The following is a 26,659-nucleotide window of genomic DNA, read 5'->3' on the forward strand; positions in this document are numbered from 1 at the left end:
GAAGTGTCTTGCCCAAGGACGCAACGACCATGAATACGAATACAACACACAAATAGTTTGCAAATGCACATAGGGACAAAGACCTTCATGTTTGGAGACATGTCCTGTGGTTTGATGAAACTAAAATTGAACTGTTTGGTCATAATGACCATCGTTACATTTGGAGGAAAAAGGGGGAAGCTTGCAAGCCTGAGAACACCATCCCAACTGTGAAGTATGGGGGTGGCAGCATCATGTTGTGGGGGTGTTTTGCTGCAGGAGGAGAGTGATGCACAAAATAGATGGCATCATGAGGAAAGAAAATTATGTGGAAATATTGAAGCAACATCTCAAGACATCAGCCAGGAGGTTATATCTTGGGCACAAATGAGTCTTCCAAATGGATAATGACCCTAGGTATACCACCAAATTAGGTACAAAGTGACTTCAGGACAACAAAGTAAATGTTTTGGAGAAGCCATCACAAAGCCCTGATCTCAATCTTGTAAAAACAAACCTGACTCAGTTACATCAGTTCTGTCAGGAGGAATGGGCCAGAACTCTATCAAACTATTGTGAGAAGCTTGTGGAAGGAAACCCAGAACATTTGACCCAAGTCATACAGTTTAAAGGCAATGCTACCAAATACTAAGGAAATGTATGTAAACTTCTGACTTTAAAGAAAGTAATGAACAATTCTCTACAAAATGTTCTCTCTTATTATTCTGGCATTTAGCAAATATAAATAATTTTGGTAATGCTGATTTGGTTGTGTGTGTGTCTGGTATGTGCTGTGTGTGCATGTCCAAAGAACCAAGAGCACTCAGCTGGGCCTTCATAGAAAAAGCTTTTATTTGCATAACGTCCAAGCTCCTTCAAGGGTAATGCTTCCACTAAATAATTGGCACATGATCTGTATACATCTGTTAGCAGCTGCACTGTGATCACTGACTTCAGCTTCTCTTTGAGCATCAGATAGAGAATCTAGTAAGTGCAAAGCTAAGTCTGTCTGGAGCACAGGCCCACTGGCATAAAGCTGTGAGATGTATGCTGAAACACTGGAATAAAAGGATTTACTTGGAAAGAAAATATCTGCTGAAGCAGTGCCAACTCCACGTAATCTTTGCTCACTGCTGTTGATATCTACTAAATGTCACGACAGTCAAAGAAAGACTGTCTCGTCAGTTCTCCACAAGCGCATAAGGCACAATACATGTCAAGAGATAACAGGTGATTTTCCACAGCTGGACATCATGGTAGATCTTCGGGTCTTTGAGATTTGAGTCTGGTGATAGGCTCTTAGTTTTCAGGCCCACAGAGAGCAAGCAGAATCTTCTCATAGTCTCCTTTGGTGTCATCCTGAAACACAAAAAGTCAGTAAAACATGAAACTCTATTCCATTACCTTTGTTTTTATGTGCATAGCATACCAAAACATGACTAAACCTCTGAGATGGGTTTATTGTTAATATCATCAGATGTTTGCTCACCAGAATCTCCTGGTAGAGTGTTTTGCCGTAGTTCTTCTTGTACTCATCCTTGATCCGTTTCATGTCAATTTCAGAGCGGCTCACCATGATGCGAGTCAGGATATTTTTACGGGTGCCTTTACCCTGATGGGCAAATAAAAGAGTCAGTCAGGAAAGGATTTAGTCAGCAAGCACAGCATCCTGCACGTTTTTTTCCCCCATCATATGTATATAGTTTGTAAGTAATAGCTGACTAATATTTTACCTTCATGGCCAAGTAGAGCCTCTCTGCAAAGAAAGCAGCCCTGCTTCCAGCACACTTCACTGTGGTTATTGAAAGAAAAATGGTTCAAGTTTAAATCTCATCTGTGTATAAGTTACTGGTTTAATGCTTAAGCCATAAAGATAAAGTAGAGGTTTGTGCCTTTACCTACTGCTGTGAGTAAACTTTCAATATCTCCCTTCATCTCCAGGTCAATAGCTTTGGCCACATCCACTTTGCTGTACTTTGAGTACCTCTCAAATACTGAAGGAGAAGAAGCAGAGGACAGCTGTTAGATCTGACATAGACAAAGAATGAAACATAGATTTCACACAGCAGGGCGGTGGGTTAGCTCACCTTTACGAAGATGAGGGCCACTCCTGGTGGTTAGGATGTCAATGAAGACAGAGCAGTCTTTGCCCTTCCTCCCCTCTCCGGCCTCGTACAGAGCCCTGGCATCACTGTCAATCAGCTGCTCACAAACTCCTTCAGTCCTGCCGGCCTGCGATACACAAACAATGCATGCTCACTGTGTTGAACCCAACCAAACTGGGCTTCCATACTGTAAGTGACACATTTTTCTACATGTTTTATGCATGCAAGCTGAAAAGAGAATGGGAAATATGCTAAGAGTTGCCTGATAAATAATGAACTATCCCATAGATGTAGAAATGTTGGAATATAATATGAATGTACCCAGCGGATATTCTGCAGTTACATGTTGGTCATCATTTTATTGAAATGCAGCTTCTGATTTGATCTAAAATGTAACAGATGTTCGTAATACTGAGCTGGCCCTTGTAAGATGTCCATGGGAGTGCACACATATGTGTGTATCAAGGGAGTGAGATTGTTTATTTTTTTATAAGTCACTGTCAGCTTTGTACTGTCACTGCCACAGGGAGTGTTATGTTGCCTCAGAACTTACAGGTGTCCTGGTGCTGAGACTGAATAATTGATTGCTGTAAATGTGCCTTCAAAATTCTGCCACAAAGTACTGAATGAAACACACAATACGCCACAGAACGCAGGTAGGGACACATCTGTACCTTGCAGAGTGCGATGAGGGCAGTCTTGAAGTCTCCACTGGTGTCAGACCTGATGTCGTCCTCCAGCTCCTTCTTGTAGTCTTGGCAAAGAAATCATAAAGAGCGCAAAATTAATGCTCACAATTTGAAAAGAATGCTCTAAGCAAGTCTTATATTTGTACCCCATTTCCATACGCTGTCACATGAGATGCCACTAATTCCAAATACAAGCTTGTGAAAACTGAAGATCGTTGCCAAAATGCTCACCGTCCTTGTAGGCCTTCTTTATGTCCATGATCTGTCTGTTGTTTCGGGAAGCTAGAATCTCTATCAGGGTGTCCTCATCTGTTCCCAGACCCTGAGACATGAATAAATAGAGTGATGCAAAGAAAGAAACCTTGCATTCTTCACAAACCCAGTTCAAATTAAACACACATATTTTCGCCTCCCATTAAGAAAACAATAAAAGAATATGTGGAAGTGGGCGGATATTATTATGCACCAAAAATAACAAATGATGGGGAGGCCACAGCATTCACCACAGATGTGCTCCAGAATCACCAGCTTAAACAAGCAGAGTTTATACATTTATTATCAGTTTTAGTGAGACGTGCAGGTGTGTGTGTACCTTCATGGCCTGTTTCAGCATCCAGGCATCGTACTGGGCTGGTGTTTTCAGCAGACCCAACACTACATCCTCCAGATCTCCCTTCAGAGCATTTTTCATTGCTGTCTCCAGAGGCTGCAAGGGAACAGCATATGCATAAGTGAATGTAGCATTCAGAGCATGCTATCATGGAACTGTCTTTGGCACTAAATCTAAAGTGCATGTATCTTGCTGTGAAGTGCAACTCTCATTACCTTGCCACTGGCCTGCTGGTAAGCCTCTTTGATCTGCTGTCTCTGCTCGTTGCTCCTTTTGACCAGCATTTCAATAATGGTGTTCTCATCCACACCTGCAGGAGTGATTAAAGAGAATAATGATTTGATCAATCTGTATCTGTAACAGTGCAGACAGCCAGTATGCAGTAATAATGCAGAATGACCAGCAGAGGGTGCTACGATTCTTAACACAAGCACTTCATGCTTCATAGCAGACACATTGCAACACCAAAGCATGTTCACACATGCTCCCAAGCTTCCCTGTGTGCATTTTAGGTTTACCTTTGGTCTTGATGGCCTTTTCCAAGACTGCTGCATCTCCACTGGGGCTGAAATTGGGTGCTGCGGTCACTGTTCCCTCGTTCTTCAAGGCCTGAGAGACATCACAGATTATTGTGTGTTTGGTAAATACTTGACTTCTTCTCAGAGTGTGTATAAGGTGGGTTGCAAAAGTGCATTTTACAAATGCTTTGGATGCTAAAACTGGAAGAACTTTCTTTCAGTTGGCCTCCATCTATCCTCTGGCTTAAGAAATACTAAAGACATATAAAAAGACACTTTTTACACCCTCCTTGGTCCCTCCCCTGGCAGTCTCCGCCTCTGCACCGCTATGCCTTCAAAGCTCATGTCAGTGCCCTTTAAGATGCTTGTACACGCCTCTGTTGGACTGAACTACACAGTTAGCAGGAGAGTGGAAGAACACGGACTGAAATCATGCAGGATAACCTTATGCAACTTTCCCCTCGCTCACTTTAAGAAACCAGGGAAAGAAGAAGTACCATTTTGTTCTGTTTGCAGAGTTCTTAAGGGGAGGAGTGCAAATTCCTGATTCTGAGTCATACGCTCACAAGGCTTATGGTCATTCTCATCACATATAATCTTTATCTTCCAGAGTCCCTTTCACTTCAATCACATCACTCATCTTATCTTTGTGCTCTGTCTCACTCCTCTTTCCTCCCCCACCTTTCAACTCGTTATTTTTCCTCATTATCATCTACACTTGTGTCGGTAGTCTAAACACTGCCGATCATTTTTTCCACCCCAGCATACCACAGGAAGAGAAAAAAAAGAAAAAAAGAAAAACAAGAGTGGTTGGCCTTAGCAACTGAAACAGAACCACAGAGTTACATACTGAGTCATCAGGCATGCCCAGATAGATGGTTTGCTGCATGAAAGCGTCGATGAAAGCCATGGTGGACTGCTGGGGTCTGTCTGTAGGAAGAGAAGAGAAGAGAAGAGTGTTAGGACTGATGTGATCCATCTAAAGTAGCATTTGTGAAACATCTTTACCTTTAAAAACATAATAAAATCTACTGAACAAACTGAAGATGATATTCAAGAGCTGATGTCACTCGTTCATTGATTCTGCTTGAGTAAAGTTCTTATCTATGAAACATGTTAGCAGAAGAAAGAAAGAACGTATTTGCTTTTCCTTCCTCGAGATATAACTGTGCATATTTACTAGAGATTTGTAGTAGGTGCTTTTCCATTATGGCAAGTATGTGTAGGCTGTGTGGCCACACCCACAGTCAGGTCTGATACAGGCATACATGAACTGTCGGATAAATGACAAATCGCGTCTGTTTTCATGCTGTTTACTACTTTAACAGAATAAAGATCCGGTGCGTAATCAACCAACACCACAGTTTACTTTAGTCAAACGGATGAATTCCAAACTTGTCCACGCTACTTTACCCAACCACACCCACATAGGTTGCATCAATATCTTGAGCAAGAGGAGATTTAAAGCCTCTTCACATCTACTCTCAAACTAAGAGCGTTGAGAACACAGCAGAGATCTGTAAGAGAGGACCTACTTACCGTGCGGCTCTAGAGGAGAAAAGTTTGTCTCACAAAGTTTCCAGGGGCGTCGTAGTGGCAGAAAGAGTTTATTTATACGTCAACACAAACCCCACCTAGTAACGGGTCCAGCCCATCTTCCCTCCTCCACAGCTGCCATTGGATTGAACCTTCTCCAGCGGTGCGCAACGGAACTCCGTCCAGAGCTCAGCCCCTGCTCAGTGCGTAAAAACCAGGAACAGTTTGTCCAGCAGATTTAAAACAGCCACGCTGCTTAGGCTACTTGAAAACATATGCTGATCAAATGCCAGGTCGTAATCCTTCATAAAAATCGGGATTTCATGGAAAATCACTAATATACACCTACAGCTGGGACTTAAGGAGCGGTGGGCTCATAGTGTGCAGTTTGATGACTCGCTATACTGTACTTTCATACTTCTTACTTCTTGTGTGTGCTTTTATTCATAATTTCTGATGTATTTATTTATGATACTGTTTTATTTGCTAGATAAGTTTAAATTATTTAAATTCAAATGCTACAAATGCATGTTCACTTTGAGTTTGGTGGCCTACTGCAACGAACTTCTCTTGTGGGCTCCATATGGACATATGTGCATGTTTTTCTCATGTGTACCCAAAGTCCCCCAGCTGGAACATGGATTGTCCCCAGCTGAAAGAATATTTGCTGTTGCTGCTGTTTCATTTGCTAGAAGACAGAATGAAGTATATTACTCTTTTGACCTTCCTGCTGTTATCTGTCCTCAGGAAAAAAATGTTACCAGGAGGTTATGTTATACAGAATTTAATCTGATGGATTCACTACTACTGCTGCTGCTGTGTATATATATATATCTGTAAAATTCCCATCTGTGGGGCCAACTGAGCAGAGTTCTTTAAATTCCTCCAGAGACTGATGCGATGAAGTAATATGTTGCTTTAAGGTGTGGCACACAGTCATGACAGCGCAGCCGGGGCCTGACACTACCTGCAGGCTACGTGCCTCATCTTTGGGCAAGTGCTTTCACACAGCTGAGATTAACAGCCAAGGTGATGACACATTTGATAAGTGACGGCATTGTTTTAACAAAGTCAGACTTTGTCATTGCACCAACCAGTCAAAACTTCACAGGTCATACGCTGTAGATGAGGTGTGTTAATGTCTTTCTGTGCTAAAAGGCTTTCTTTCCTCATGGTGCCTGGTGCTGATGTGTTTAATGACATTTTGCCATATTTGACAGCGTGACACTTTATACATCCACGATGGAATGTGGTGAGAGCAGGCTTTGGATTGTGAAAAAAGAAATAGCAGGCAAAGCTGTATTTTCATTAAAGTGGCATCATGGGTGGATTTACCTCTAAGTAAGGTGTGTTAAACAGATGCTCAAGCTGTGGTCCAAATGTTCCAAATGAGTGTCTTGGTCTACAAAAGAAAGGAAATCCTCTTCAAGGGGCTTCGCCAAGAACAACAGGGCAAGAGAGCGCAATAATCAGGAGCAGTAGAAGCAGTAGTGACCATGACATTGATTTTTTTTTTCTCCATATTTACACCTTTAGTAGGAATTTGGACACAGTAGAGAAGCTAATGTACGCTTTCAGTGAGCTATATGTGATGTGATGTTCTCTTCAAAACAACAAACCTGCATAAAAATCCTTTCTTGATACTCCTCAGTGTCTGAATGCAGGTGACTTATTTCAATTTGACCCTAACAACTCAGAAAAGTGAGGGGTCTCCAGGAAAACAAACAGAAACAAGAGAGAAGTTAGTGTGTGCATGAACTACATACGTGTGTCTATGAGTGTGACTGAAAAAGCGTCCAGTTACAATCTCTATCTTACACACGAGAAACCTGAGGACTGTTTGGGGCATCTTTTTACCAACAGGCTGTGGGGAGTTTAAGCCAGTACCTGGTGAAACTCCATCTCTGCAGGTTTAATATTTAAAGACTTTTGAGAGTTTGGTTCCCCCAAGAGATCAGGATCAACTCATCCTCCTGGTCAGCATAGCAGCACTCAAACTGCACTGAATCGCAGGGATCTGATCTACACGGAAACCAGGTATTCATTATAATCAGATTTTTTTTTTTATTCTATTCTCCAGTTCTATGATCCTTTCTTCTCTTTAGAAAGTTAAAATCATTTTCTCGTTTTCTCATGTCTATATTTTGTTCAGTGTGATAGTAAAAGAGTGAAAGTTTCAGGTGGCATTTCAGTAAATTCAAACCTAGTCATAAAAGAATTGGCACTGTGCTTATTTCTGCCAAGTGAAATGGAAAATTTGTTCTCATACATCTCCATGAAATGAGGGAAACTGGAGGAAAAAAGGACTCAAAGTTTAGGATTTTCAGTTGTTCCTGTTGAAAAGCTTGCAGCTTATAGAAGCTTGGAGAGGCTGACGAAAGGATTACACTCCCTGAGCGAATCAGCTGTGTGAGCTTTTTGACATCTGCAAACAATTTGAGGGTTGAGCAAGGGTTCATAATGCAGATTTGAATATATGAGGATTTTCTATTGCAAATTAATTAAAAATGTTCATCTTTTTTGGGCTTTAAAATGATTTTAACTCTATTTTCTCTGCAGATTTCGGACTGATCCAGGTGCATATGCGAGCTTACAAAAACACAAGAACAGCAGTGGACGGCCAACACACAGCAATATACACAATGTATGTGAACTCTGGAGCTGACAATGGAGCTTACTCACTGACGTTCCTGGGGAAGAAAGTGGGGAGACATCACTCTGTGGCCCCTGTAGGCAAGCAACGTAAGTGTTAAACTAGCAAGCAAGCACGCATTAATCGTGGCTTATATTCATCTGCATAGTGACAATGGCACCCTTGTGTTTTTAGGCTGTATCTGCTGTCAAATCATATGCTGTAGACGGGGCAACTCTGAGATAAACGTGTTGCAGGCAGACAGGTGAAGCTAGACGAGGTTTAAATATTTTAGCTGCTTGGCTGCCTCCATTGTGAAGCAGTGAAGTACTCAGTGTATCAGAACAAACATACCACATTGTTCCTGGCAGGGTCCGCTTGGAGAGCTGGACATGAAGGCCCACAAGAACCAGACGAAGGCATACGCAAACTCACAAACTAACAGGCATAAGCACATTTAAATGCTAGTCGAAGTAGCTGGTAGTCACTTCATCTGTAGCAGAAGCAGATACAGATGTGCTTTGCATGGTTTTGCAATTTGTCATCTGTGCATTTGTATTCACATGGCCTCTGTGCAGAGGTCTTTGGACTCTACAAGAGCAGACTGGCTTCCATTAGGAGGTTTTCTTTACCTGAAAGCCATCTGTTCTGCTGCACCTTCTTTTTAGCATTTTGTTTTTGTTCAACCAGTCATCTCTGTCTGCAGTTATCCATATCCTGTTTTATCTAGTACATGTATTCGTTTTTTCTATTAATTTGTAATCCACACAGACATATCATACCTTGTCTTTCATTTCAGTATCTGTATATTTTGCATTTAAAGATTTGCTTTTTTACATCATGCACATGACTGAATGTTTTTTCTTCCCACAGTTGCCTGGGAGACAACAGTCCAGTCTACTTGCCCTGAGGACCCTGTGGTGTCCTTGCGGGCTGGTCAGGTCCCAGTGGCAGCGCAGGTGCTGGAAGATTTACCAGGCAGCATACCGGAGCTGAAGGATGAGAGACCATGTCCAATAATTCACAACACACAGTTCGACCCGTACCAGGACAATGCAGCAGGTCAGACCAGTAGACTCTTTCAGATTAGCTCTATTTTGAGTTCTCTGCCTTTGCATTCACCTTCTGCTTGCTTTTCAAGCAGCAGATTGCCTGCATGGTTTTTTTGTTTGTTTTACTGACTTTCTCTGTAATTCCTGACATAATTTCTGTTTCTCTACTGAAAGGTGTTTCTGGAAGGAAAGTAACAGCATGACGACACGCCCACATTCCTGTACGAGGAAACAAGGGGAGAGGGTGGGCTGTAAGAGACAGAGAATGATGAAATACTCAGAAGAGGCCTTTTTATGGGATGGGTCAATATTTCAGACAGGACTGGGCATCATGGTGCATGACGCTGAAAATGAAAATAAACAGGGACTAACTACTTAGTAAAGTAGAAAACTTTGCAGAAATTATATACATTTTAAGTGTAATATTCAGAAATGTAAATAGACATTAACCTGCATGTCAATTACTCATGATCATCAAAAAAATGTAAACATGTTTTAAAACTTCTAAATAAAAAATAAATGGTTTTAATGACATTTACGTGTTTTCTTTACCTTAAGACTGCATCCATGGACGTGCAATTAAATGATCATAAATGTATCATAAACAAATATACTGGACAAATCAGTGTGTTTGAGTTGTTATGTGAGTTTGCATGGTTGGTTTGATCAGTAAAAATCCAAACTAAATCAGAGCTTAAGTGCAATTCCACGCCAGAGCAAGCGGAGCTATTCATAAGCTCCAGTGTCTAATGAAACTATTTGACAAGTTCCATCTGTAGAGTATTATGAATATGTAATTACATTTTTGCAGTTGTCTTTTGTTAAATGACTTATAGGCTGCTGGAATGCTTTAGTTTCACTAGTGAAGCTTTTTTTAACCTCTGAAATGCAGACAGTACAAAAAAATTTAAACCAAAACATTTCTGCCCAGAAGTTAGTTTGTAAACCTGATAATTATATTGATAATTAACAATTTTATTATTATTATTATTGATGAAGTTGTTGTGAAATGTTAAAATGTACTGTCACATATCACAGTTATTACTCTGTAATATAACCAGGCACTTGGAGAATCTGTGGCTTCTTCTTTCTCTTTTCTATCTCCGCACTCCTTAAGTTGATTCCAACTGTCCACAAACATTTGTTTTATTCTTCAAGCTGTCGTTCATCACAAAACTTTGTGGATGAAGAGATGGGCTGCATTCAGACGATGGATTGCCGACCGAACAAAACCCAACGGACAAGATATCAACCAAGGTGCTGTGAAAACATGAAGAAATGTATTCAGTATGTACAGTAAGTGGTAGTAAAGAACTAATACAACAATGTTTAAAAGTTTCTTCCAAACAAAAGTTATTCTTTCGGGATTTGATCTGAGTAAAATCAAAGTATCATCCAAGCATATCTAAAGTACCAATGGTAAAAAGGAAAAAAGCCCCTGTAGCTGACATGATATGTAATTGTCAATGACATTACGATATTGTTTATTCTGATTCATTAGGCCTTAAGCAGCCTTTTACTGTTGTAGTTGGAAAAGGTGGATCTGGTTTAAACTACTTTGTATTTAGCCACACAGGTATAGTGGTTCCCAAACTGGCAGTTGAACCACTTCTCATAAATCTAAGTAGGAAAGATGAAAAAAACAATGGCTAATTTCATATCTACGGGACAACACCAGCTGATGTCTTTTTGTTGAAAGTCCAAGACATCAGAAACAAGACATTTCTGACATTCCAACCAGACATTGCTTTATCTGTAAGAGGTCAAAGGTTAAAAAGGTTGGAAACAACCTGTTTACTATAAAACTTGCTCTACAGTACAACTTTATTCTCAGCTTACACTGAAGTTCATTTGCATTTTACAAACTGTGTCCTGGGCTGAATGCAACATTGCCTTATCATGTTTTTACTCATGTGAACAGTTTAATAAATGTAGTTGAAAGCGCTCTAAAGTGTGGCAGATGAAGTAAATATTCAGGTAAAATTCAAGTAACTCAAACTGATTTAGTGAAATTCAGCATCTGCTATACTAAAGGGAGGTCTGACGATGGGGTGTGGTGGGATGTGACAAAGAAAATGCAGGTAAACAGAAGCTGTGGAGAGGTTTTCTAACTATCAGTTTCACCAACTGCCTTCTAAATGGTAATTTGCAGCATGTTACTTCTGTAGGCTCATCAGAATCTCGGCTGCCAGAAAACGGCGAAGCAACAGAAGCTGAGAGATCACAGGACGTTAAAATCTACATCCCCTACGAGTCTGCTGAACTCTGTGTCGCTCAGGTAAACTCATGAGCATGGTAACAGAAAAGCACTGTTGTGTGCATCTCACACAGCAACATATGCAAAGTAGAATCTGGTTTACAGAATTTTAGGCAAAACATTTAACTCCACATCACTCCATATTGCAGGCCAACATGCTTAAAATAACTTAGTGAACAGTCAACAATATATTTTTTTTTCAGACGTGTGACTCATTGCTGTGTCCAGTGTTTAGTCAGAGGGCATCCAGGCACACAATGCAGTCACTGTCAGATGCTGTGTTCTCGCTCACACTCACATGGCTGCCCTGATGCTGATACTGAGACCCTCGAAGGCATTTGATCAGCACAGTGATACCAGGATGCCCGTTTGTCTATCTGTTGGTTTGTTAGTTCATGTGTGCCCTCTATGCTTCAAAACAGATAGCTGAGGACATGGAAGCAATGAAGAAGAGACACCTGGAAATGGTTCATGAGCTAGAAGAGAACTTTCAGGTCACAGCGCGGGAAAATCAGGTGAAGAGGTGTGTTAGTGTGTGTGTGTGTGTGTGTGTGTGTGTGTGTGTGTGTGTGTGTGTGTGTGTGTGTGTATGTGTGTCCATGAAAACTTAATGGGAATGCAAATGATGTTGTGTTATCAGGAATGGACTGTGCAGAAGATCAGATCCCATTACCACAAGAAGTTAAACACTCTGCGGAGAATCCTGGACCTCTACCAGGAAAAGGTGGAGAAGAAGAAGGCTGACTGGGAGAGGAAAGTTGTGGTCAGTCATTTATTAGTCAGTCTTTTGATTTCAAATACAACTAACTCCCTGTCCTATTTTCTGCTTTTTAACTTAATTTTTTTTTTATTTATTTTTTTAAATCAGGCTTACTTTCCTGCAGCTTTATTGTGGTTCACTTTTTTTTTCTTTTTGGTCATTCTTCTTCAAGCTTTTGAAGTCTCTCATCCATCATGTTGGTGCTGAAACATGAAGTGCAACTATCTGTATACAGCTATATAACATACAGTGATGTAAATGTCTCCTTGCCTCATCCTGTTTGCTGCAGGGCTTGATGGCACAAAACCAGCAGCTGGTGGAGGAACAGAGAGCTGAGAAAAGGAGAAGTAAAGAGGAGGCCTTACAGTGGCACAGAGAGAAGGTTAGATAGCAATCTGACAAGTTACAACATTATCTATGTTCTGAACCAGAGCACACTCTTGTGGCCACATTTGAGCTGAACTGGCAGCTGTTGTCATCATTCCATAATGATCAGACCAGTTTTGTCTCTCTGTTAGAGCAAAATGCTGGAACTGTTCTCCAACAGGCTGGATGTCCTGCACAGCCACCAGGCCTCCAGTGAGTCGTGCTGCATTTGTTGACTTTTAAGGCTCCAAAATCACTGAACTTTGTGTATAAAGCCTTCATTAATGCCATGTTACACTGAACAGCTTTGCAAGAGCTGCAGATGGCCAGGCAAGAAATAGGGAAAGTCCAGGAAATGTTGATGGTATCAGCACAGGAGCAACAGGAAGCTACAGAGGAAAGTGAAAGCTCAGAGGAAAAAGGACTTTCAGCAGAACAACAGACTGCGGTGGGTTGAAATTAATTACTATGACACTGTCGCTGCTCATATCAGGGACGCAGGACTAAAACTGTAAACACACCAGTAAAGCAAACAATCTAACCTTTTGAAGGTCAATATGTAGTAAAGGGTATTGTTATAATGCAGTGATGTGGAAAAAGTAAAGATCTGTCTTGTCAAAAATGTTACTCTCCTTTAATGCATTAAGACGACCAGAGAAGTTTCAGAGATGAATATCTTAAAACATATAAAACCCAAACCACCTGCATAGCTACATAACTGACAAAATGTTTGTTTTGTTCTGTTTTATTTAGTCTCTGTTTGACCCTTTAACTTGCTCCGTTATGCAGGCCTGCACTGAGTCAGATCGGCCTCTGGAGGGGGCTAAAGCCCGTCTAGAAGAGCTAAAGGAGAGCCTGTATCAGCGGGAGAGAGAGATCACTGAGCTGCTGGAGGCAGAGAGGAGCCCCATCCCTCCAGTCCCTCAGCCACCCTGCAGCGTTCTGCTTCCTGCTGTCATACACAAAGTGCTGCTCAAATAATAAACTGATGTGTCACAAATCACTTTATTTATAATGTTCTCTGTTTGCATTGATACCATGTCATTGCTTTTTCTAGGCTCATGCAATTTGCAGTGCAGTGTCTGAGACCAAAGCTCTTTTAGACCAGATGATTGAGGACAATCAGGTTGCTCTGCTTGAAGCCAGAGACAACCTAGACCGTCTGCAGATGGAAAAAGAAGAAGGCAGTGGCAGAGAGACGGCTACTGACCAGGAAGGGTTAGACATGATGGGAACAGTGTGCAAAAATATGGTCCTCTTATGGGTTGGAATAACCTTAATGTGGCAGATTCGATTGAGCCACCTTTGGTATTTCTTAATTCTGTTATTTCCATTTTACAGGTCAGATGAATATGAGTCAAGACTGTCTTTCCTACGAGAAATAGTAAGGGAGTATGAAGTCTGTCAAATTGCCTTAGGCTGCATCAAAAGCGGAGAAAGCCCTGTAGTGAATGGTAAATGCACATCTTAACTTGGTGGGGGCCACCAGTGATATTAAATTAATGGCTATGTCCACATTATATGAATTCTGCAGTCATTCATAAAACTGCAACATTGGTACATAATGATTGTAATGGTAGCGAACTATATTTAGCTCTGTATTTTGAGTAAAATGTATGTCTTGTATCTTCTCTTCTCAGAATCTGCAATCTCTGAACTGGAGGACCTCCTGGGACAAGGCGCAGTCCAAACTACAGATGTCGGTCAGCAGCTACTCTTGCTGCAGGATCAGGTTAGCTTTACATCTCACAGGTCAATGTCTCAGGTCAGATCGGTCCCTGAAAACACTTCTGTGCAGGAATTCAAATACAGAAACAACAAAGAGAAGCACAAACAACAAATGACTGCATGATGAGCTTTAACAGGCTCCCTCAGTCAGTTAAGTTAATCAACTTGTTACAGCTATTACAACCAAAAGTGTTCTCTGCTTTTCTGGTCACTGAGTGTCTGTACAAGGACTGCAAACGCATGTTTTCATTTGCAGCACTCTTCATTATCACAGCTGTGTGGTATCATGCTTTTATCTCAAGCTGAAGCAGGAAAAAGAAGACAAAAAGAAAATAGTTGAGAACTACACTTCAGAAAGGACAATGAGGAAGAAATATTACAATATGGTGGAAGACATGAAAGGTATACAAATGTTTTATTGTTTTTTATTTTTTTACCAACAGTGTCTTGGTGCATTTTTTAAATTTAGGCCTGTTTTGAGGGCTTTATTTGTTTCACACCCTTGTTTTGTTTCTCCTTAGGTAAAATTAGAGTGTTTTGCAGGATTCGACCAGTGAACCGAACCGAAGCAGCGCAGGGTGGGGCCATTGTTGTGGATAAAATCGACGAGTTCTCTGTCACTATAGAAACCCCACGTGGACAGAGAGAGTTTCAGTTTGACAAGGTGTTCAGTGCTGAAGCCTCTCAGGAAGACTTATTTCATGACACCAACAGGTGATGGTGATGATGCCTCCTGAACAACTAAAATGCAGCACAGTATATCCACAAATGTACCAGAAAACTGACATGATGGGCCCCAAATGAGTGTCTTTTGTTCCACTATAAATGTAAAGAAGTAGTTTCTAATATTTAAAGTGCAAATTACCATAGTTCAACCAAAATAGTGGTGGATTTATTTAAGTTACATAATGTATCACACTGATGGAGGTCCATGAAGTGTTTGATTTCTTTTTAGGGCAACAGCTCAAAAAATATGTTTTCCCTTTAGACTGATCCAGTCGGCTATCGATGGTTACAATGTTTGTATCTTCGCGTATGGCCAAACGGGCTCAGGAAAGACCTTCACTATGGTGGGGGACAAGGAACAGAAGAACCCCGGGATCATGCCAAGATCTTTTAATGCCATATTTGAGATTATACGGGAGAACAGCGCTAAATTCGAGTTCAAGGTAGCAGACAGTTTATTAGTACTGGAATTAAACCTGATTTGGGAGAGGAACGATCTTAAATTGGACTTAAAATAAGAAAAAAAATCATCCCTGAAATCCTCATTTTCTTCCTCTCCATTCCTGTCTTCTTCCTAATCTTCGTGCATCCTTTTACGTCAGGTTTCGGCCTATATGCTGGAGCTGTACAACGACAGGCTGCAGGACCTCTTTGTGAGCCAGGCTGGTGAGGCCCATGCACAGACTCAATCCCATGGCCAGGCCAGGCGGGTGGAGATCAAGAGGAACAGAAAGGGGGTTGTGTTCGCCCAAGGAGCAGAGACAAAGGAGGCTTCCAGTGCCCAGGAGCTCTACGCTCTGTTCCAGCAGGCCTGCGCCAACCGACACATCTCTGCCACCAGTGAGTTCTCTATACCGTGCAATGTCACCCAGTTCAAACAGGGCCCTGCTAAATGGTTTGGATTAATCATGTTAGTTACAGTTCGTGTGTGGCAGCTAGGTACATGTTTACTGGGCTGGGTGGTGAGTGGCAGAGCGAACTGTGAATCAACATATTACAGGAAGAGGAGCAGCATTGTTCTATAGAATCTGAGGATTAATCTATAATGACAATAATTGTCAGTTGCAGCACAAATCTGTGGACTTCAAGTAGCCGTGCATGAGGTTTATTTGAGAGAAACCACAACAAGCCAATGTGAATCAAATTCCAGAGCTATTTAAATCTTTTTGTTGTTGTTTGTTGTGTGTACTTCTCAAGAGATGAATGTGGAGAGTTCCCGCTCCCATCTCATTGTTGGCATCAGAGTGGAGAGTAAGAATCTGACTAATGGGAGTGTGAGCACTGGGAAGCTGAGCCTTGTGGACCTGGCAGGCAGTGAGAGAGCAGCCAAGACTGGTGCCAAGGACCACCAGCTCAAGGTTTGTTCATATGATGTAGTTTGACTGACACACCAAGGGGTTGCAAGGAAGATTGAAAGTATCAGTTAGTTCTCATGGCATCTTTTAAAGGATAGTTTGGTTCTTTGAATAGGCATGAATGGCATGAGCTGCTTATTAACTGATAGTGTACTTACAGTAGATGACTGTCAGGAACACAAGGAGGCATATTTTAGCCACCTAAAAACCATCTGTATTAGCTTATGCATAGGCTATATTTAAAATATTTTCACCACTTTATTTTGCCATCAAACAGTATTTTCCAACTGGGAACTGCAGCTACATATTGCTCTCTTTAATGCTGCCAGACTCCATTTACAAAAACAGTAATTTACCTCAGAGAACAGGGGAGTTGCTGGTCTCTTATTGTGTGAATGTGGTGTTGTACCCCATCAGTTTGGCTCTGAACCAACAGATTTAGCCCCAAATTTTTTGCTTTAATTACTGTTTTGTTAACGTGGTCTGGCAGCTTTCAAGAGAGCAAAATAAAAGCTTCAGTTTCCCATTTTAAAGGAATGTGTGACTGCAAGGTAAAGCGCTAAAATACAGGGTACATGTACTGTAAACTGATCTACAAACGATTTGTTGCTGACCTTGTTTACAGCAGTTCATTGCTTAGATTTCAAGCATGACCCCCAGTTTGCTCCTCTAAACTGGTGGCATATTAACTGCCATCTACTGTAAGTAATACATTGACAAGATAAATACCTTATACCCCCTCATTTCAGAAAAACAAACTTGCCCTTTAAGTTTTCTCCTCCCCTCTGCAGGAGGCCAACTCTATTAACAAGTCTCTAAGTGCCCTGGGTGATGTGATCTCAGCCTTGTCTGCTGAGCTGCCTCATGTACCGTACAGGAATAGCAAGCTGACACAGGTAATGATAAACAGCTTTGCACTCTGGCAATCAAATTTAACCCTATTCAGGACTTTTGGGGTCTTTTGGACTGCAGGTCATTTGTTTTAGGTGACAGGTATTGTCTGTTTTTTTTTTTTGAAGATTTTTTTTTTAATTGTAAAAAGAGGCATATTTGTCATGCATTTGGAACCAAAAATACATCAAATTACCAGAAAATATATTTAACATAATATAAAAGTCTGCAATGAATACCAACAAATATTTTTGCACATATTCTCATAGACCTTCTATGTATGGCAACATGAAAGTCCTGAGTAGGGTTAATTCACTGTTAAAGGCATTGAAATTCTATTGACCTCAGACACAAAATAAAAAAAAAAAAAACAGATATAATTCTAAGGGCATGCAGACATGCCGGTCAGTCAAACTGTGATCTCTCCCAGGTGATGCAGGACTCCTTGGGTGGAAACGCCAAAACCCTCATGATCGTCAACATCTCTCCCTCAGAATTCAACCTCGACGAGACTCTCACATCGCTCATGTAAGAAACAGATAGAGAAATTACATCATTTCATTTATTTTAGTGGTTACGAACTACTGAATAACACCTAGGCCGCAAGGTGGATCAGTGATTAGCACTGTTGCCTTGCAGCAAGAAGGTTGCCAGTTCGCATCCCGGTGAGGACACCCGGGATCTTTCTGTGTGGAGTTTGCATGTTCTCCCCGTGCAGCGTGGGTTCTCTCCGGGGGTGTGCTTGGTTGTCTGTCTCTAAGTGTAGCTCTGTGATAGACTGGCGACCTGTCCAGGGTGTCTCCTGCCTTCACCCTAAGTTAGCCCCCCCCCCCCCATGACCCTCGTGAGGATTAATCGGTGTATAGATAATGGATGGATTGATGGATGAATAACACCTGAAATTCCTGTGTCTTCCAGCTACGCAACAAGAGTGAAGGCCATAACCAACAATGCTCAGAGAAACGTAGAAAGCAAAGAGATTGCCCAGCTGAAAGAGGTCAGTCATGCCAAAATACTAATCTATATTTACCATTTTTTTTAAAAACCCCACCTTGATCTACTTGATAACACTGTCCCTCTAACTTCCTTTTTATTGCTGAAAGGTGATCATGAAGCTGAGATCTGGACAGTCAGTGGAAGATGAGGATGTTTGAGCTGTACTTTAATGCACACGGTGCAAAGTCCTGCAGCAAAGTGGTGCAATTAGACTGTTTGGACCATTTCATGTATCTTACATGCTTCGTTTACACTGCACATGCTCATGAACCAGCATATATTTAACATCATTAAAATATTTCATCACATGGACGGGGGGCACACACACACACACACACACACATCATAATGGGGGCACTGACAGCTGCGTTCAGAAGATTGCGTGCAGTATCTTAATTGGTGCGGCCCACTTGTATCTATAGAAGGAGGCCCCCACAATACAGGGCCCCATGTGTAACTGAAGAGGCAAATAGGAAGTCAGTCGGTCATTCAGTTTGCACTATTGTGGCTCATTAGCGCTTGAGAAATGAAGTGTCCAAAACCCATGATCTGTTCCTATAGTCTTGAGAGGTCAGATCCAACGGCCGGGAATGGACTCTCTCTGTAGCACGCAATGTCATGTTACTTTTACTGTGATTTTTTTCTGACCTGAGGTTAGTTCAGTAAAATTAGAACTTCATGACAAAATGTTCAAATATATGTAGGAAAGGCTGTGCTAAACTTTGCAGATTTATACATTTACACATTCATATAAACTCTGCAATAAAACTCCACAGATTCATTTCTCTTTAATGTTTCATCTGTGTGGAAAAGGTAATTTGAGTGAGGAGTCACAGAGAGACTGATTATGGTGTTTCTTGTTTTAGTCTCACTGAAGGCTCAGAGTGAAGCAGGCACAGCATCAACAAAAACAGTTTGAGTCAGGGTGGCATTTTAGCACTGACGGGGGTTAACAGTTTCTATAAGTAGACGATGTTTGCCTGTAATTGGGTCCGGCACTTTTATTCTATACCATGGGCCCCACAAGTGGTCCTCTTTGTTACACCACATGAGAGCCAGATTCCAAACTTTGCGTGCTATGTTTTATTGGCTGCTTTAGATCAGAGGCCACTCAGCACATGTTGACTGTGATTTGTTATTCTTAATGATGGCCATAGTTTAAATCCTACTGTGAGCTCTGTGGACTAGAACAAAGTGAGGGACAAAGACACAGTGAGCCACAGCGAGCACATGGAGAGGGAACAGGGTTGATGAGGGGGCTGAGGTCTCATCCTCTGGGTGTGTTTTGTTAATTAATCACCACAAACCAATTTGCTGCTGTAAATGGTTTGTATACATGGCTACACACAGGCAAACTGGGAAAGATGCCTTTAATACAATAAATGGCTGCAGGCCTTTTGCTGTTATAGGACTCTGTCTGGCCTTTGAAGTCAGTGTGGGGCTTACAGTCTTTCTACAACAACATTTATATGATATGGGTAACCTTGGGAATTAGAATTAATAGACAATAGAAGGACTAAACAAATATTTTATTGGACCTGTGTAAATTAGAACAACTATCTGTAAATTTGGTTTAAGGTATATAGTGTTATTTTGCTGTAATAATGAGTAAAATATTAAGTAAACCTAAACTGAGAACATGTTGTATTTCAGGCACATTACATCTGCTTGATGTGACAGGTGAATGTCAATTAAAGTGCTCTTTACACGGAAGACATTTGACATACCTACAGTTTTTGCTTGCATCCAATATTTTTTGTATTTCTGTACACTGTAAATGCAAACATTGTCTGCGTTTACATTAAATAATCCATTTATCTTAATACACTGTTTCCCATAAAGTTGGAAAGAAATATTTTTTTAACCTTTTCTCATGAAATGATTGTGATTTATTCTTGATAAAGTGTATGTCTTCTCAAAACTCTGTTGATAGAACAATATACATAAAATACATACCACAGAAAAAAACAAAAAAACAATTGACTTTTGCAAACTGTGTGTTCAGGCTTAAACTAAACAATAGGATAAAGGGTTTTGTTTCAATTTTTCAATCTTGGTCACTTTAACAGGAAACACATATTTGAAAGGGTTTTATGCATTAGAATGTCCAGTATTACTCTTTCAAATGTCACTCAGTCACTAATATTGAGTATGGCCACCCCTGACATGGATCAATGTGTTAAGACATCATGGCATTCTGTCCACCAACTTGTTGATGGTGTCAATGGGCAGGACGTCCCACTCTTCAGTCAGATCCCGAAGTCAGAATTTGTTTCACCTGGTAACTGGGACTCAGCATGTAATCATTGCACCTGGTCAGAAGAGATTACTGATGTGTGTAAATAGAAATGCAGCTTGAGCAAGTTGTTAGTTAGCTGCCGGCCTGGAGGCAGATGGTAGAACCTGGGCCTAGTAGAACTTGGGCCTGGTGGGTCTCGGGCCTGGAGGCAGGTGGTGGGTCCTGGGCCTAGTAGAACCTGGGCCTGGTGGATCTTGGGCCTAGAGGCAGGTGGTGGATTCTGGGCCTGGTGGGTCCAGGGCCTGGAGGCAGGGGGTGGATCCCGCGCCTGGTGGGTCCTGGTGGATCCTGGGTCTAGGTCCTGGTGTATCCTGGGCCTGGTGGCAGCTGGTAGGTCCTGGGCCAGATGGTTGCAGCTCTGCTCGTGCTCTCAAAACACACACTCCAGAGAACATCAGTAAAATACACAGTACCACACAATCACCACATCTAGTGGATAAACGGCACAAGGACAGCATTCTGCACAACTGTGACACTTAACAGCATTTACTGTTTGATGAGAAAAGGGTTACGGTTAGGTGATTGTCTCTTTGACCAGGAGCACATTTCTGCCAAAACCCCGACGTGCACCACGTGTGGAAGTGCGAGGGCCCGCCCAACGCTGCTTGCAATTTTAAATAATTTCAACGCTGCTTGCAGCTTTAATATAATTTGTGCTTTCATTTTTGATATTTTAAGTACATTTAATAATATTTTGCTCACACATGCAGGTCTTTAACTGTTATTGGAGTATTCTAAATGAGGGTAACGGTGCTTTTATGTCACTAAAGGATCTGAATACTTGTTACACCATCAATAATATGCAACGACCTGCTAACAACACCTGCCAAAACCCAGCAGTTTTTGGTAGCTCCGGCACATTTTACAACAGACGCTTCATTTAAAGTTTACACAAGTCACAAGGCTTTAAATATGATTAATTTAAATCCATGCTTTCATAGCTTTTACTTTAATTTATTTAAACATAATTTTTCTGGTGTTTCTGCCTTTATTAGTCAGGACAGTGAGAGAGTGAGACAGGAAAGAGGGGAGAAGAACGGGGAGCGACCTTGCAGCAAACTGTGGTGAGCAGGAATCGAACTCACGTACACCGCACCGAGGAACTATAGCCTCATGGGTCGCACGCTCAACCAGGTGAGCTATAGGGACGTCCCAACGTTTACTGTTTTTACACAGTCATAGTTTAAGTTCTAAGAATTTTTTGAAAATTAAGATTTTTTCCCCGCTTTTTTTCAAGTTTTGACCTGAATGTGCGGGTTTTTTTGTTTGTTTGTTTTTTTAAAGTGCTACTAACCTTGTCTCCTCACAATTTCTCCTCCACATGAGCAATTCATACATAAAAATGTAGACGTTTTTGTCTTCTTTTATCCAGAGTGAGTCTCATTGCTGTAGGACGTGTTGTTGTTGTTGTTGTTGTTGTTGTTGTTGTTGATAAGTCTCAGAGAACTGTAACCATTTGTTCGAAGGTCTAATCTTCTGTTTCTCTTTCTGCAACCAAACTCTGTATTTTCACTGAAAGGTGGGAATCACCATAGCAACCAGTGATTGACAGGTGATTGGCTGATTGATAATGGACTAAAAGAGCTATTTTGAAGCTCCAGAACTCTGGTCAACTTGGATCAAGATCTACCAATATTTGTGTTTTTGTGGTACAACTGACTCAATCAGTTTAAAAGTTCAAAGAAAATAACTTCTTTATGTTTTTTGGGTTTTTTTTCTTCTCGTTTTTATAATCAAGTATTTCACACCAGAAGTATTCAATGCATTTTGTTTTGCATTATTGTAAGATGCAGCAACATATGGATCTGAACATTTCACGAGCTGGTTTTTGCATGATTACATTTTTTTTGTTAAAGTATGCTTAAAGATGGGACTTGTCATGACAGTGCTGTGCACCTTAACTTAGAGAGAATTCAAGAGACTAATGAAAAAAAAAACATCTGAAGAGATTATCACAGTGATAAATATTCTGATTGAAGCAATTGAACAATTCGATAAATACTAAAACTCTCTCTAAATGATACTGGGCTCTTCATGAACAGGTCATAATTTCAGGTATATTAAAGAAAAAAAAAACAGGAAAAAGAACTAAACATCACACTAACAGAGGAGGGTTCTATGTGGGCAACACATCATTCATCAAACAGTATAAAGATATGAGGGGGAAATCATTATTTTTGTTTGTTTGTTTGTTTGTTTTTATTGTTTGTTTTGACGTTATTTTAGTTAAAAAGTCCAGCCACAACACCAGTCTCGGGGACAGTGTGGACCATGGATGCTAATCACACCCACATAATCTGCACATGTGGAAAAAAATATTAAGAATTTTTCATTACTTTCTTCAAAGCCAGAAGTTTGCATACACTGTATAAAAGACATAAAACCTTTTTTTTCTCACTGTATGTAAACTTCTGACTTTGAAGAAAGTAATAACAAAATCTCTATAAAATTCTCTCTCTCATCATTCTGGCATTTAGCAAATACAAATAATTTTGGTAATCCTAACTGACCTAAAACATTAAAAGTTCAGTCTGATTTAATGTCTGACAGTAAGAAAAAAAGGTTTTATGTCTGTTTATACAGTGTAGAGTCTTGTAAACCGATGTGACACAGGAGTCTAAAAGGACAAATAATGCAATAGTGGAGCACAGAGATTAACAATCTTTTTTTATTTTTTATTTTGTAATGTTACATGTTTTCTATAGACATTGTTAGAAACTGACATTTTATTTACTTTATTTACAACATATTATTTTCTATTAGAACTAGATTACTTTTTTTTTTAAAAATCACCACACATTGTTGGCTATATGTGCTGTAATATTTCTTTAAATGTTTTTCGTATTTGCTAAACCTTTTTTTTTTTATGACATTTTTTTAGGATTCAACAATAGTAATGATGTGCTCAGTGGTATTTAGTGCTGTGAGTTCATTTGTCAAAGAGGTAATTCGAGATATGGCAGTCATAAATAAAAAAGAAAAAGAAAACAGAATTTATAATAGCACACAAATAAAACAAGTGCTTAAGAAAAATATATTTCCAGAAACGTAGGTTAACAACAATTAATATTAAATCAGTTCAGTTAACTCAGCGACCAATTCACCAAAGTTCTTGCAATAGTGCCACAAATGTTCCTCACAAATCACAATTTCTAACAATCCCCTCCAGCCATGTTTTAGGAAATACAACATTTATTTGCTTTGGATGACAGTTTGTGTCTGATTCAGTACCAGGTTTTATTTTTTTTATTATTATATTTGCATTCTCCCTCGTGAAAGAGCAGAATTTACAAATATACAAATATTGGTTTGTTAATTTGAAAATCTTCTGAACACATAATATCCTCTCTTTCACTCAAAAGGCCATTATTAGTGTATGTCTACTGGAGGTTTCTAGTTTTCACATCACTCTTGTGTAAATCACATATTGAACTATGACATGCTTCTAAAGTAACTCATACAGCTTTAACACACAGGACTTCAACTAGTATTTTAAGTAAGCACAAAGACGCTGTCACTCATCAACAGATTAACGTGGAAAAAAACGTGTTAAAGTCTACATATACATTATTCTATACAGTGACGGTCAAACATCCAACAACAGTAACAATAAGCCACTGAAGGCGGGCTTCGAATGCTATAGTCTTTAATGTTATTCCTGGGAGCCTGAGAGGTGAATGAAGATGGATAGTCCAAGGCGGCTGCAAGTTTGAATCCTTGCAACACACTTGACCTCTTATTGTTCAGGTGAAACAACTCTATGACTAATAGTAGAAGACTGTGTGTCTGTATCATGGAGTTTCCAGGTAGAACATGCAGTAGACTTTCCCTGAACACATAAAAGTTTAACAAAAAATAATATTGTCCTGAACATAACTTTTAAACTTTTCATCAAAGGATAAAGTTTCGTTGCATAATTCTGCCTGACTCCTCTTTTTCTCAGACATGTCCTGCCATGCTTATTTACATTTAGCTTATGGAAATAACTGCCTGATTTCACACTTCGCTGTCCTCTTTACCTCCCCTTTAAGATGTCTGCTTTCTAATCTGGGTGTGTGGGAGGTCACAGTGCTGATGGGCAGGAAGGAGGAGGTTCAAAAAGATGTGACATTTCTTTATCTTAATATACATTTTGGCGTCATTCCTCAGAGAGCCACTGGGGAAGCATTGGGAGCAGATGAGTTGGCGCGACAGTGTAAGCTTTGAAGCTACATGAAGAGGAGGAGGAGTTTAAGGAGGAGGATAAGGACAGGAAGGCGAGGATATGATACGGGTGAGAAGATGAAAAGAATCTAAGTGATGAGGAGGAGATGGGAGAAAAAGTTGAAGCATGAAAGGGGAGACGAGGGTCGATGAGGATGAGGATGAACCCTGCATGAACACGATTTGAGGCCTGAAGCGCTGATCACCAATCTGAAACACCCCCTCTCTCCCTCCCTCAGTGTTTAGCTGTAACTAATAACTTAAGATAAAGGCTTTTAATGACAGAGACAGTTTTCAAGCTACTTTCATTTTTTATGTGGTGGGACTGAAAGGCTGAGGGACCCTTTGAAAAGAAGCACTTTGAATGACCCTGGCTTAGCATTTAGTGTTCAATACAATGAATTCATATTCAGGTTATGCATATATTTCTCTTCTGTTGATCAGTTGTGTGCTTATGTTTGTTATGTTATGTGCCAAAAATAAAATAAAATAAAATTGTACTCCAGTCTGAGAGTAATAATGACAGCTGGTTTATCTCTGTGGAATTATGGAGGTTAACCAAAGATGGTGGCAAACAGTAATTTCTATTTGTGATATTCCAAAACATCCACAAGGAGGAAAATTTTGTTATTTTAGGTCTAAAATCTTGAAGAGATGGTAATCCTGTAGGGACGTGGTTTCATAGTCAGACCAAAATCGGTGCTGAGATCAAGCTCCTCGCCTGGAACCTTTCCAATCCTCAGTCCGTGAAGCAGCGTGGTGAGAAAGACAAACATCTCCAAACGTGCAAATCCATCACCAAGACATCGTCTCTTCCCCATGCCGAAGATAAGAACCTTCTCCGTGAGCTCTTTGTTGAGGAGTCCTGATGGACTGAGGAAGCGCTCAGGGCGAAATGTGTCCGGATCACCCCAAAGGTCACTGGAAGAGAGTGAAGAAAAGAAGATCAGTGCTTATGAAATGAGGAAAAAGGCTTTGAAAGATACAGAGATGGAAGAAGCACTGAGATCTTGTACTTTAGTAAAATTTATAATAACACTGTGCAAAAATACAAGTAAAAGTAATGCATTTAAATGTACACATACACAAATATTTGCATTGAAAATACACTTAAAGTGCCAAAGTAAAAGCACTAACTATGCAGAATGGCAAAAATTATAATATTGTATAATATTGGATTCCAATTTCTGATGCATTAAAATGTTCATCACTTTAATGTTTGAACTGGTAGAGATGTTTTAACTACTTTATTTAGTTAACCTGCTGGGTAGCTTGTGATTTATCTTTTGAAGATCAATATAATGTTATCTATAATATTACATCACAAATTATTTGTGATTATCTGAAGTCAGCACATAAATGCAGTGAAGTAAAAATGTTTAATATTTGCCTCTGAATTGTGCTGGAGTGTAAAGTAGTGGGAACTGGAAATACTTAAGTAAAGTAATCAAGTACATGTAAATTTACTTAGTTACATTCCACCGCTGTATTTCACTCTCAGTACTCTGTCTTCTGAAAGTCTCAGTTATAATCGTCATATAATCAGCAGCTACTTACATGTCATGGTTGACTTGATACTGGTTAATGAAGACACACGTATCTTTGGGAATGAAATACCCGTTCAGGGTGATGTTCCTTGTAGTACTGAGGAGGAGAAAACAAGAGAAGCTTAATCAACAATATACAGACTGAGATTAGAGAATGAAGTGCTAATAAAGCTTGTGTCTTACCAGTGAGGTATAGTGAAAGGGACGTACGACGCATGGCGGAACACTTCGTATATAAACGCCTCTGTGAAAGGCATCTTGGCCTTATCTGAAAACCTTGGCAGTCTGGCTGAGCCAATGTGGTCATCTTTAAAAAAACAAAACAAAGAAAAAAAACACCAAATCCAACAAAACTGATTCACAGAAAGCTGAGGGGTTGTTCTTTGTGTTCTGTACAAACCCTAAAATCT

The 26,659-nt window shown here is 40.3% G+C and overlaps 3 protein-coding genes across 3 annotated transcripts; 1 reads left to right on the forward strand and 2 right to left on the reverse strand.

The window, feature by feature from the left end:
• Positions 1-807: 807 nt before the first annotated feature.
• anxa1a (annexin A1a) lies at positions 808-17,555 on the reverse strand. Its single transcript, XM_008295715.1, has 13 exons — positions 17,548-17,555; positions 5,441-5,447; positions 4,752-4,831; positions 3,902-3,992; positions 3,599-3,693; positions 3,366-3,479; positions 3,005-3,095; positions 2,759-2,838; positions 2,067-2,211; positions 1,878-1,973; positions 1,713-1,771; positions 1,469-1,591; positions 808-1,338 (listed from the first exon to the last, which is right to left on the reverse strand). The coding sequence occupies exons 3-13, from the start codon at positions 4,809-4,811 to the stop codon at positions 1,279-1,281; spliced, it is 1,014 nt and encodes a 337-aa protein (XP_008293937.1). The 5' UTR covers positions 4,812-4,831; positions 5,441-5,447; positions 17,548-17,555; the 3' UTR covers positions 808-1,278.
• kifl (kinesin family-like) lies at positions 14,616-18,410 on the forward strand. The gene is made up of 9 exons (XM_008295714.1): positions 14,616-14,634; positions 14,754-14,946; positions 15,221-15,401; positions 15,561-15,798; positions 16,156-16,316; positions 17,105-17,209; positions 17,635-17,732; positions 18,123-18,201; positions 18,308-18,410. Exons 1-9 carry the CDS (start codon positions 14,616-14,618, stop codon positions 18,356-18,358), a joined length of 1,125 nt encoding a protein of 374 aa, XP_008293936.1. The 3' UTR covers positions 18,359-18,410.
• A 6,930-nt stretch (positions 18,411-25,340) lies between these two features.
• cyp1d1 (cytochrome P450, family 1, subfamily D, polypeptide 1) lies at positions 25,341-26,556 on the reverse strand (the record flags this gene model as incomplete). Its single annotated transcript, XM_008295716.1, has 3 exons — positions 25,341-25,623; positions 26,260-26,346; positions 26,433-26,556. Coding segments are annotated over 3 exons (494 nt in total), but the record flags the coding sequence as incomplete, so codon positions are not given.
• Positions 26,557-26,659: the final 103 nt, after the last annotated feature.

The sequence above is a fragment of the Stegastes partitus genome, unplaced genomic scaffold (genome assembly GCF_000690725.1).
Source record: "Stegastes partitus isolate 25-593 unplaced genomic scaffold, Stegastes_partitus-1.0.2 Scaffold1072, whole genome shotgun sequence".
NCBI lineage: Eukaryota > Metazoa > Chordata > Actinopteri > Pomacentridae > Stegastes > Stegastes partitus.